Genomic DNA, 13013 nt, shown 5'->3' with positions numbered 1-13013 from the left:
AACACCCACTATATGCAACATATTCAAGAGAGTGCTAAAATTAGCTACAGTAAGATCTATAATTGATTTTTCTTCTACATATATCAAGCTTCTACTTTTTAACATACTTGATTCAATAGATTTAGATTGCAAGTACATTATATAATCAAAATTCTTATTGTTTACCAAATTCAATCCATGAACATGGTGATATGCATAGACTTCACCAAGAGTTGAAATAAATTTAAGACTTAAAATTTGGCCCTCTCTTTCTCACTCCTCTTAATTTTTTATTTTTCCACTTCATGTTAACTCTATATGCCCGATTAAAAGATATAAAATTAAAATAACATTATTAAAATAAAATAAAATAATTTTAATTACGTCCACAAAAGTTATTGGGGTATACCATCAACTCCTTAAAGAAAAAATTGCATACCCCTTTCTCACCACCACGTCAAAATTCTTTCCGCAACTTTATCCATCCCGACATGACGCGACATCCGACGTGTAAGCCAACAAGTGGGCGATTCAAACACAGCTGCATTCGCGTTCCACGTGTCATTTCATGAGCCTTCAACTCTTCCGCTAGCACTAAAAGATTTTGTGGTGCCCTCGAAACATTAATGTGAAAGAGCCATTTACAAATAGGGTTCTCCCCTGTATCTCCCGCACAAATTATTCCCTCGCTGGAGAAGAACGTTGCTTTTTCTAGGGTAGAAAGCCCTCGCCCATTCAACAAGATTTGTTAGTCAATCTGATCATTTTTTATTATTACAAAAAGGCGTTAAGTGGAGTGAAGCTGATTGGATACTTGCATTTCAATTTCAGTAAGAATCAGGTATTTCTGTATCATTAGCATTTTTTTTCAGAAAAACGTGAAGTTATGTAGTGCTGAGATGCCTTTCCACGAGGTCATGCAATTAAATAATCTCGCTGAAAAAAATTGCGGAAGAAAAAATTCATTGTGGAGAATTCGCTTCAGAAAAATTCACTGTGGAGAAATTTATCGTCACTTCTCTATAATGAGACAGAGTTGAACCCTGCAAATTTCCATGATTATTGCATTCAGTAGCAAAAATTACGCCCAATTTCAATTAGGGCTAAACTATACTGTCCTTTTAAATGTTTTTGCAACCATCCTCAGTCGCATTAGCAAACCCTCCTTTATTCTTTTCACTGCAGTCTAGTCCCTGTAGATATAGAAATCCTAACCCTCCTATCCTGTTCTATCCGCAGTTGAAGCCCTGTAAAATTCGTAGAAACCTTAGAACTAGGTACTCATACAGCCACCGGAGTCATAAAATTGGTCTATGGAGATTAGTGGCTTGTACTGTTGAAAGTAATAATAAGCATAATCCTGCCATCAATGTCGAAATTCTTGATGCAACAAAACGAAGTACACAGGCCCTCTCAAAGAAAGTTTCGAGGGAGGCAGTAGAAGCAGATTCACAAGAGAAACTGAAACTTGCTGGTTTGTCTATCCCAACCTCAAATTCATTTGGAAGAAAGCAGGGTATTGAGCAGAAACATGCGACATTCTCCTTTTCAACAAGTGTGCAGGATGATCCATTTGTGTACAAGTTGAGTAATCAGCTTGGTAGCCTGCACGGTGCACCTATACCTCCTTTTCTTGCGTTCCCTCGGACGGCAATTTCTCTCTTTGGATTCTTTTTCTTGGTGGGAGTTGTCTTTGACAAAGTCTGGACGTCGAGGAAAACAAATAGCAAGCAGGTTGCCGAGGTACAAAATAATATTAGGCCTCAGGTGCCAACAAACATTTCCCAGTTTCTCGAACAGGATCTGCAGAGGAAGGAGTCGGTAGAATGGGTGAACATGGTGCTCGGAAAATTGTGGAAAGTTTATCGGGTTGGACTAGAGAATTGGATGGTTGGGCTTCTTCAACCCGTTGTAGACAATTTAACGAAGCCTGGTTATGTGCAGAGAGTGGAAATCAAACAGTTTTTCTTAGGAGAAGAGCCCATCTCAGTCAGAAGTGTGGAGCGGAGAACTTCTCGCCGTGCCAATGATTTGCAGTGAGTATGCACGTCTGAGTCTTTTTATCGTGCCTAAGTCAATCTATATTTTTATTACACAGTAAACAATTTTAAGGCATTCATTTGTTTTGTTCGCTTTGTTGATTATGCTAATAATGAGAATTCAAACTCCTAAATCTATTTTGTCTTCTATTGTAACTGGCTGTACTCTTCAGTCCCACTAACCTACTTTTGTTATCTGTGGACATTGACATAATTTGTTCGTTTCAAATTTCAGTAAAAATGTAATTTTTTAAATTTCAAATTACTATTCTTTTGGATTCTTGCGAATTTAGCCATCAACGGGTGACCCCCAAAAAGAGGCCATGAGAAGCGTTTGATGCCACTATTACGGTCCTGATGTGAAAATTGTTTCACAGAAAATTCAACGACTAATGTGGAAATCTAGAATCGACTAAAAAACCTGGAAACATAAAATTTCCTGAAATTGAAATCTGAATTTTTAAAAGATGAATAGGTTTTTTGAAACAAAATATATTGCTATTGATATCTCTTGGAAAAAGCTTAAAATGAGGTCATTGTTGTTATTAATCATTGTTGTTGTGGCAGAATGTGTGTATGATGAAACAAAATTCTTTAGAAGGTAGGCATCCTATATTGGGTCATTGGGATACCAAGAATGAATGTTTGGTCAATACACTTGGCCAATATATCAATCTATCATTAATTAAATATCACAGGCACTTTTAAAAAACTTTTCTTGTAGGAATGTTTTACGTATGTACTAAGTTGCTTTTTTGGGTTGGGCAGTTTGCCAATTTTTTTCCTATGTTTATATGCTTTGGTTCTGTATTACGCAAAATCAGCCTAAACAGGTTTGCTTTCATTGGTGGGATGATTGAAGCAATTCATTGTTGCTAATGCGGCAAGAGTTGATCAAGGTGGTGACAGTGAGCTGGACTACCCTCTTCTCATGTAAGGAGTAATTGGATGACGGCATGAATGTCTTGTTGGTTTGTGTTTTCTTTGTTAACTATGTTATTTATTTGTAATGTTCCCTTTATAGAATGAAGCCAAGTTGAAACACAACTGCTTATCACTCATTTTCCACGGGTTTTGAGAAATTTTCTCTACGGTGAAAGCTAAACCTTATCCAGCCTTCAAGCCATGCTTTTGACATACACAACAACCAAAACTAATCTAAAATTTAAACTACAAAAAACAAATGTACATTAAAGTTTAGCCTTGCGGTTAGAGATATCCGAAGTAGAGATCAATTTTGATGCTGTTGCGTTCACAAGAATCTAATTGTTCAGTATCTTTCTCTTGAGGAAACTTGTTACTGGACTTAGAAAGATAGATGGCCTTCAATGGATGTGCTAGAGGCTAATAATTGGAAGCTTGGAACTGTTAGTAATGAATGTTGGGGCCCTTCAATAAACAAAATTTGAACCCTAATAATGTGTCAAAAGGATATATGGTCAACAATGAATTTGCAAGTGGCCAAGAGATGGAACCGTGGAAGCTTTGGTCATGAATGTTGCAGCTCTTCAATAGACAAAATCCAAAACCTAATAATTGATGAAGAGGATAGATGGCTTGCAACATCTGTGCAATAGACTGAAAGTTGAAATCAAGCTTTGGTCATCAATGTTGGAGCTTGTCAATAGACAAAATTTGAACACATGAAAAAAAAGTTCTGTACAAGGAAGCAAAATCAGGCTTAGGTTATGAGATAGTAACAAATAAACTCTTAAAAACAGCTCATCTAAGAAAGCTGTCAACTTTGAGTTAAAATCCTAAGAATTAGAAAAAAAATCACACATGTAAGATTCGTGTTGTAGGCAAAAATAGTTATTCGCCTTTTGGTAGCAACTATTTGCTGGGGTGGGTCCACTTATAAATAGGGCGAATTGACAAACTTAATCTCAAACAAGACTTCAAGGATGAAAATAGAGGTTTTTAATTTGAAAGAAGTCATAGATGGTTCGTAGTTGACTTTTGTTGACCATCAAGTGACACATTTGAGTAGGTGACAAGGCATTTTCATGATGGAAGAAGTTGTTGAAGCTTGTACTTTATTAATTTTATTGTCATGTAGGGCCATGATTTGGGTTATTGAATCATCATCAGATTGCCGTCTACGCTTGTTCACTTTTAAGCATTGAAAAGTTCAAATGTACGATATATTCAAAATTAAATACAAAACACAATTGATAATTGATAATTTAATGTCAAATGTTAAGGATAGATTTAAAATAGTTTATAGTAGTGCAATCAGATAGGGAAATTCAATACAAATCATTATATTACTCTTTACAAGAGTATCAATATCATCAATTGGTGTACTAGAACCAAAAGTAGCGCTATTATTATGTTTGGTAGCTGTACCATCCAAGCCTTGTGTAGGAACGTCTTTGATTGGGACTAAAGAAAGTTGTGCAACAGTAGCATCTCATGCCACTATACTAAGTCTTAGCGTACAACATTCTGTTACAAATGTAAATGGCAGAATACTTGATTGATTAAACAGAGATCAAAACGATCAATATATACAAAAGGAGATTCGAATAGAGTAGAAACATTCTATTCTAGACTACACCTAAATATTAGAAACATTCTAATATTTACAATAAGATACAATAGTGAGCATTATAAATTATTCTAATACCCCCCCTTAATGCTCAACCTATTTACTACACCAATAGATCCCCTGAATTTAACATACTTGTCAGGACCAAGGGGTTTTGTGAAAATGTCTATTGGTTGCTCTGAGGTAGGGACATAGAGTAACTAAATAGATCCATCTTCTACTAATTGTCGGATATAATGGCAATGAAGCTCTATGTGCTTGGTTTGTTCATGAAACACTGGGTTTTTGGCAAGTTTGAGTATTCCCTGATTGTTTGAAAACAAAGAAGTTGGACCTGCTTGAGAAATATGCATATCTACAAGCATCTGACAGAGCCAAACTGCTTCACAAGCTGCCTTGACAGCTCCTTTATATTCTGCTTTAGTAGAGGAGAGTGCATGTGCCTGTTGCTTCTTACTGGTCTAGGTAACTGCTGCAGATCCGATATTGAACACATAACCAGAAGTAGATTTCCTATCATCAACTGAGCCGGCCCAATCGGAATCGGTGAATCCATTGAGCCGAGGTGTAGTACTCCTTGTGTAAAGAAGACCATAATCTGAAGTACCATGTACATAGCGTAACATACGTTTCGCTGCAATCCAATGATCAGTCTTGGGGTTCGTCATGAACCGTGAGATGTAGTTGATTGCAAAACTGAGATCAGGTCTACTAGTAGTAAGGTAGATGAGACTACCTACTAGCTACTTGAAGAGTGTTTCATCTACAGGAGGAGAATCAGATTGTGCAGGCAATTTCAGACCAATCTCCATAGGAGTGGAGGTAGGTTTGCAATCCTGCATTCGAAACCTGTCAAGCAAATTTCTAGCATACTTGGATTGAGACAAAAAAATACTGTTGTTAGTCTGCCAAACCTCTATACCTAAACAATAATGAAGCAATCCAAGATCGGTCATATCAAAAGTTCTGCATAGATCCTGTTTGATATCTGAAATCAAATGTTCTGAACTCCCAGTAATGATCAGATCATCCACATAGACAACAAGAAAAATAATATCATTACCAAAGTGTTTAGTATATAGATTACTATTTGACGGGCTGCGTTGAAATCCCTGATTAACCAAGTACTGATCAATCTTTATGTACCAAGCCCTAGGAGCTTGTTTAACACCATAGATGGCCTTCTGGAGTCTACATACTTTTGGTTCTGAACCGGCAACCTTGAAACCTGGGGGCTGCGTCATGTAGACTTCTTCCTGTAATTCACCATTGAGAAAAGCACTCTTCACATTCATTTGATGAACTTTCCAACCATACTGAGCTGCAATGGCAAGAAGAATGCGAATAGTGCTCATCTTGGCTGTCGGAGCAAATGTCTCCTCATAGTCAATGCCTTCGCGCTGGGTGAATCCTCGAGCAACAAGTTTGGCTTTGTATTTGTCCAAGGTACCATCTGCATGGTACTTGACCTTATAGACCCATTTATAGCTAATGGGTTTCTTCCCAAGAGGGAGATTTGAAAGAACCCAGGTGTGGTTCTTTTGAAGACTCTGAAGCTCAACATCCATTGCCTGTTCCCATTTTGGAATTCCTTTGGCCTCTGCATATGTCTGGGGCACAGGGATACTATGAATGTTGGCCATAAGAGCTATATTATGGGATACTCTAAATTTTTCGAAAATAATTATAATTTCTTGGGTGAAATTATCTGCCTTTTATTTTCGAAATTATTTACAATGTTACAAATGTAAATGGTAGATTACTTGATTGATTAAACAGAGATCAAAACGATCAATATATACAAAAAGAGATTCGAATAGAGTAGAAATGTTCTATTCTAGACTACACCTAAATATTAGAAACATTCTAATATTTACAATAAGATACAATAGTGAGCATTAAAGATTATTCTAATACCCCCCCTTAATGCTCAATCTATTTACTACACCAATAGATCCCCTGAATTTAACAAACTTGTCAGGACCAAGGGGTTTTGTGAAAATATCTGCTGGTTGCTCTGATACCATGTTACAAATGTAAATGGCAGAATACTCAAAATGATCAATATATACAAAAGGAGATTCAAATAGAGTAGAAACATTCTATTCTAGACTACACCTAAATATTAGAAATATTCTAATATTTACAATAAGATACAATAGTGAGCATTAAAGATTATTCTAATACATTCATTGCAATGTGTGCCCTTGATTTGAGGCTAGCATAACCCTTAGTTAAGTCATATCATCATCTCTTTATGACCTTATGAGCTTATTTTTTAGTATGGGAGCTACGTTGTTCTTGGATGTTATGTGAGCTCTTACAAGAAGTATTTTGATTCCTTCCTATTTATGCTAGTATGGACTTAATGACCTTGAATATTCCTTGATAATTATTCTCTCTCATAGTGACCAATGATCGCTCAAATGATTACTGCATATTAGATGTAGATAGAGATATTCAATAGTTGTTCTTTCTAGTCTTCACTAACACATGCTTTTGGGGGGTAATGTCCCTAATATTATTAAATAAATTAAATTAATACTTTAGGTTTGATGGCCTCGATGTTAAATTTATTATCCATTGGGCCCTTTCTTATTTTATCGTTGGTAGCGTATTGGCTGTGTCGACAGTTTTTGTAATCCTTCAGGACATTACTTGAAGCCATATACAAGGTCGACATAGTTGTAGTTGTAGGCATGCGATTTGGAATTTATTTGTGAATTGTGAATTCCAGTTGGAGCTTTGTCTACCATGTCATAGGTGAAAGATCCTCCCAATTTGGTTTCCACAGTTTTGGTGGGAGTAACTCCTCACCCTATTTTGCCTTCCTTTTGAGATCATTTCACTGTATGTGAAGTGCTATCATTATTCCTACTTGCATGTCTTGCAATTCAGTTTGTTTATTGATTCTGGTGTTCATTCTTGTGCCAAGTTCTATTAAATTGATTATCTTGAACTTACAACATAAAATATCCCTGTTCCCGTATTGCTAGAGGTGCCTAGCAACATAACCTTGAAGGTAAGAACATCAAGTCATTTCTATATGACAAATGGAATCAAGATCACACATCAATGCCATAAGACACTGATAGGGAGAGCTCACTTAATTACTTTACGACAAATTGTCATATGTCGGATACTCTTGTCATGCGATGCCACCTTTCCCCTGCACCAATAGTACAAATTTGAAGTGACGATGTGGGTGTAATAACAACACCGTACAACATTTTGGTTTCTCACTATACGAGTAATTCCATTCACCGTACGGGCCATCCATTCCCCATGTACCATCTAGTCACTCTACATTACGGTGAAGACTCTTACTGTATGACATTTTGGCATACAAGTGGGCATGTGCATCCCCTTACACCACGAAGGTGCTGAAATCAAGCCATAACAAGCTTGCTATATGTAGGAACATTACATTGGGGCTCTTGTTCACCCTTGCTTTCTATTTGTATTAGTATTTGTCGAGAACTTGGTGCTTTATTTTGTCTTATGTACTTTTATTGTTTTGATTCTAGGGTTCCTGCTTCCTTAAATTGCCCACTATTAACAACGTAACTTGTTGTCCTATTCGCCTACTTTTGGTTATATGTGGATGTTAATATAAGCTCTTTTTTAAGCCTTGTATTGGTACCAAGGTTGTCTTAGGAAGTTTCTAATATATAAGTAAGGTGTGCATTGGAGCTAGTGGTTGGTATATTACTATCATATCACAGGTTTTGTTCTTGTTGAACTTTTTTGGAGGTTGACCCCTTGAAGTAGCTTATTATTATCAAGTATTGGCAAATGATTTCCATTATATTCTCACGTGTTTCTTGTTATATACTCTTTTGTGTAAATAACTTCATTACACGTGTTATTGGCATAGTTCCAAGAATCACGATGATTCACGTGATTCATGTGATTCGGCGATTCAATTCAAGCCAAACGATTTTTTGTGAATCGGTGAATTGAATCAGCGATAAAGGGTTAATGAAATAAGTTACTAAATTTCAAGGGTTTCTTTAATTTGCTGATTTGTGGCCGATTCGATTTTGATTCATGGCCGATTCACGATACGATTCGGCCTTGCCGATTTCGATTCTTGTTACTTTGGTTATTGGAGCTTTGGAATTGGGGAAATCATCCAAATTTTGAAGATTCACCTACATCCTATAAATCATTTCAATTTTTTTATTGAAGTTGAAGAATCATTCAAGAAAGCTACAATCCATTTTTAACTTTTTGTGATAAATTGAGTGAGTTATTGCCAATTTAGGGTTTTTATAAATTTGCTTTGGAAACTGTGATTTTTGGAATATTTTAATCTCTTTACATATTTGAAAAGCTTAAACAAGTAATTGACAAATTGTGGGTCTATTTTGCATTTTGCACCAATCTCAATTTGAAATAGTCTTGCAAAAGTTTGGTCAATTTTGAAAATTAAATTTTGCATTGTGAAGCCTTAGCATTATATGGCCACAATATAGATGCTAAAACAAGAATTCGTACATAGAGGGAAAAGTACATAACAAAGAGGATATTATGTAGAGCTTGGATTAAGGGGGCACTTTTATATGATGTTGCCTTCATTTGATGACACGTCCCATTTCTAAGAGGGTATTTACAAATTTTAGTATGGATTGAAATCATAAATGATTGGCATCAATGCACTATTGTTATCTTTCATATTCTATTAAGAGGTGGTTAGTCTTATTGCTAACTTAACAACCCCACTAGGGTAAATTGTTAGGATAAAGTAGCCTTGATTCAAATATGGTGCAATCTCAACCATGGGTGGAATTCATTCTAGACCTTGGCAAGAGCTTTTTAAGGGGCCAAGACTTCACAAGGTGGCCGCCTTGCTAATGCAGCTCCACGAAAGAAGGGACAGCCTGGAAAAATCTCAGCAGTATATTTAGTGGATCCTCTTTTTTGGTCCCATAGACCTTTGGTCTTGCGGACAGTAAAACTCATTTCATTTCATTTTATTTCAATCACTTGGATTCCACAAGTGGAGATTTGTTTTTGATATTTATAAGAGTTTATGTGGATAGAAGCTTGTATTTGGAACTTGAGTAGTTAATTGGGTATAGATGGTTGTGTGCTTAACAGAATAAAACTCTTTATGTCAGCCAGCTAGGTTTGAGGAATGAATTGTGGACACACTAAAACAATGCTATATTCTGGAAATGACTTTAGCCTATTAAACACATCATGGTAACATGATCAATCAAAGTTTATAATTGTCAATTTGAGAACCTGTCCTTGCAAGTAGAGTTAATAATGAATAGCTTGAACGATTTATTTTTTGATGGGCCCAAGGATCGCATCCAACATGAGGTATCCATATTCAATTCATTTACTTGTATTTGATTCTTTTATCATGACACTCAAGTTGGAGGAAAGGGTATGGACAACAAAAAACACAGGTTCATAAACATAAGAGAGAGGAGCTTTGTATTACAACAATTCCCTTAGTCAATTAGATTGATTTTTCAGCAATTTGAAGAAAATATGTAAAGGGGTTTATGCTTTGATTGTGATAGAAAATATAGTTGAGGGCATAAATGTGACCATCAATAAGTTGTTCTAAATTGAAGGTGTTGATGTTCTAGACGAGGAGTTGGGAGGTACACAATCTACTTTTTTTATCATGCAATTTCTGGAGTTATCACTCCGCAAACTCTCAAGGTAATGGGTTTCTTGAAAGAGAGTGGGTAATAGTATTGATAGATTTAGGAAGCAATCACAACTTCATCATCTATGAGTTAGTTGCATGTTTGAACTTTTTTGTTTTTGTGGCTTATAAATTGTTGGTCATGATTACTAATGGTGGTGTGTTTAGTTGTTTAAGGAAATGCCATAGTATTTAGTTTGCCATGGTAGAATATGAATTAGATTGCCCTATGTTTGCTACACAAAATGGGTAGAGCAAATTTGTTTTTCAGGAGTCCAATGTGTTGAAGATTGTAGCTGCGATAAAGATCCTTATCTCTGATTTTTTATCTTTATAACTGTTATGGTCATTTTCAGCTGAAGAAGACATTTGTGATATAATTAAATATAGAGACATGTTTCAGGCATCATGTGTAGAGGCATGCATATGGAAATATGAAGAGCTCTATATTTGGAAGTTGAAGAGACATTCAATGGTGTAATGAAGAGTCTCTCTATTCTTTATATATGTTGTATCAAGCGAAAAGCATTGTACACGTCATAATGTTTTCCTTATCAATAAAATGATACTTTTGTTGTGTGGCTGGGTTTTTCCTTTCACATTGAAGGGTTTTCCCAGTATAATCTTTGGCGTCTATTGTATCTATTTTGTTCTTCCTTATTGCTGTTTGCCACGGTAGAATATCAGTTAGATTGCCCTATGTTTGCTACACAAAATGGGTAGAGCAAATTTGTTTTTCGGGAGTCCACTGGCTTACTAACATAGAATCAATTGAAATGAACTTTTGAATTGTTTTCATTTTAAAGGGTGGTGTATTTGAATTGAGAGGGTTGCGTGCGAAGGCTCCAAAATGGAAAGCTCTTATTAAATGCAAAAGATGTTTAAAAAAAGGTGTATGGGTGTTTGGGGTAATTGTATTCATCAAAATCATGATAATCAAAGATTCTTGCTCCACTAAATCTCTAGGCAAGTTGAGGAAAACATTTTTTTGGGATATGCCAAATTTCTTCCGAAAAGAGATCATGATCATGCCATTCAACAAGTACTAGAGAGCCAACTAGTGAAAATTAGACTTTACAAGTACTCGCATGTATTGAAGAATGAGATTTAGAAGATGGTATATGAGAACCTAGAGGTGAACGTTTATCTCTCTAGTGGTGAAGCATTAAAAAGATTATAAAGAGCTCAATGAGTAGACTGTCAAAGATATGGTACCAATCCCAATAATCAATGATTTGCTAGATGAGCTACATGATGCTATTTATATTACCAAACTTGATCTCCATTCTAGTTATCTCAAATTAGAACAAGAGATGAGGATATACAGAAAACAACTTAACCTATGAGGGCTACTATGAATTTGGAGTGATACACCTTGGCTTCATAAATGCTATATCTACATTTTAGAGCTTGATGAACTCTATCTTTAGGCTGTTTTTGTGGAAACTCGTTTGCGTAATTTTGGTTAATATCTTAGTAAATATCAAAAGTCGGGAGGAATGATATCAACTTTATGTGAAGTACAAGTGTGTGTTGTTGAAGGCAAAGGTGGAGTACTACCTGGGTCATATTGGTTGAGCAAACATCAAGGTGACAGTTGGCCATATATCTATAAAGGTTTTGCATTGGGGCATCAAGGTGAATTCTCATAAAATCAAGTTCATAATGGTGTGGAAATTGTGTAGGATCTTCAAGAACCTAGAAGGTTTCTTGAGTGTTACAGGTTATATCGTGGATTTGTAAAAAAAAAGAACAGCAGCATAGTAGCTCTACTCAAAGCTTTATTGAAGGGATCCTAATGGAATGGGACAACAACCAAGCTTTTTGTGATGTAGGAGCATCCTGGCCGTCACGTTATCCGGCTGATTCTGTGGGTTGTTGCCGAGTTACAACAATTGCCGATTGCAAGTAATTTTGCAGTTTAAGCCGAGTTGAGGTTATCCCACGTCATGTTAGCACTCGGGTTAGCGTGTTATCCCATCTCACTCTGCAGTGTGTGCCGAGTTCTATAGCGTGTGCTGAGTTCTTTAGTTGGTGCCGAGTTATCTAGTGTGTGCTGAGCATTCCTTCATGTGTCGAGTTTTCCTATTGATGTCGAGTGTCTGCATTTTGGATGTGTTTTCTACTTTTTTGGTGTGAGCCAACTTGTGGGATTTATTTTGATTGCGACGTTTATGATTAGATCTTGTCTTGGGATGTGTCCAAACTATTGTTGGGCTGGCCTTGTTGTTTTGTAATGTTCTAGAATGTTCTGTAAGCCATTTTGGCAAGTATAAATAGGGTATTTATTCTTAGAGTTAGAGCAACGTAGAGAGAAGGAAGAGCTGAAGAGCGAGTTTTCCCGAGTCTGTGGACAGAGCGTTGAACGTAAGGTAGTTTACAACAGGATTGTGATGGAGTTGTGAGTGTGTGGACAAAGTGTCAAATGTGAGGTAGTTTACACTTGGATCTTGGATAAAGTTGGAGAAGAGCTAGAGTTGCAGCTTGAGAACCAAAGAATAGCTTGGTGGACTTGAGGGTACAAGTGTGGATTCTTCTTGGTATTCTTAACCGGTTGTGGATCTGGGCTAGCTAGGGTTTGGATTGGATCTTGAGGGATTTTGCAGAACTGTTATTGTAATTGTTGTTGTATTTGGCCCTAACTCGGAAGGCCTTACAATCGGGCATATTGCATGTAATCAGTTTTATCTATGAATAAAGAGTTGTGATTTGGTATCAGATCTTGCATTGTTATTGTGTTTCCGCTCTGTGGTTATTTGCTGGAGGCTAGGACATC

At 36.4% G+C, this 13013-nt stretch overlaps 1 protein-coding gene across 2 annotated transcripts in view; it reads left to right on the top strand.

Moving 5' to 3' along the window:
• The first annotated feature begins 528 nt into the window (after positions 1 to 528).
• Positions 529 to 13013, top strand: part of LOC149554054 (uncharacterized) — a 128583-nt gene continuing 116098 nt past the window's right edge. The window contains exon 1 of one of the 2 annotated variants that reach the window (XM_089789395.1): positions 529 to 2015. In XM_089789395.1, coding sequence (XP_089645521.1) covers positions 1105 to 2015 — 911 coding nt within the window. In that variant the 5' untranslated portion in view covers positions 529 to 1104. The remainder of the gene's footprint in view (positions 2016 to 13013) is intronic. The other variant, XM_089789396.1, reaches the window with a different exon arrangement.

This window comes from Cupressus sempervirens, chromosome 6, assembly GCF_028749045.1.
Source record: "Cupressus sempervirens isolate cs-2001-9-10 chromosome 6, ASM2874904v1, whole genome shotgun sequence".
Taxonomy (NCBI): domain Eukaryota; kingdom Viridiplantae; phylum Streptophyta; class Pinopsida; order Cupressales; family Cupressaceae; genus Cupressus; species Cupressus sempervirens.
The sequence above is the reverse complement of the archived record's forward strand: the minus strand, read 5'-3'. Positions and strand labels throughout refer to the sequence as shown.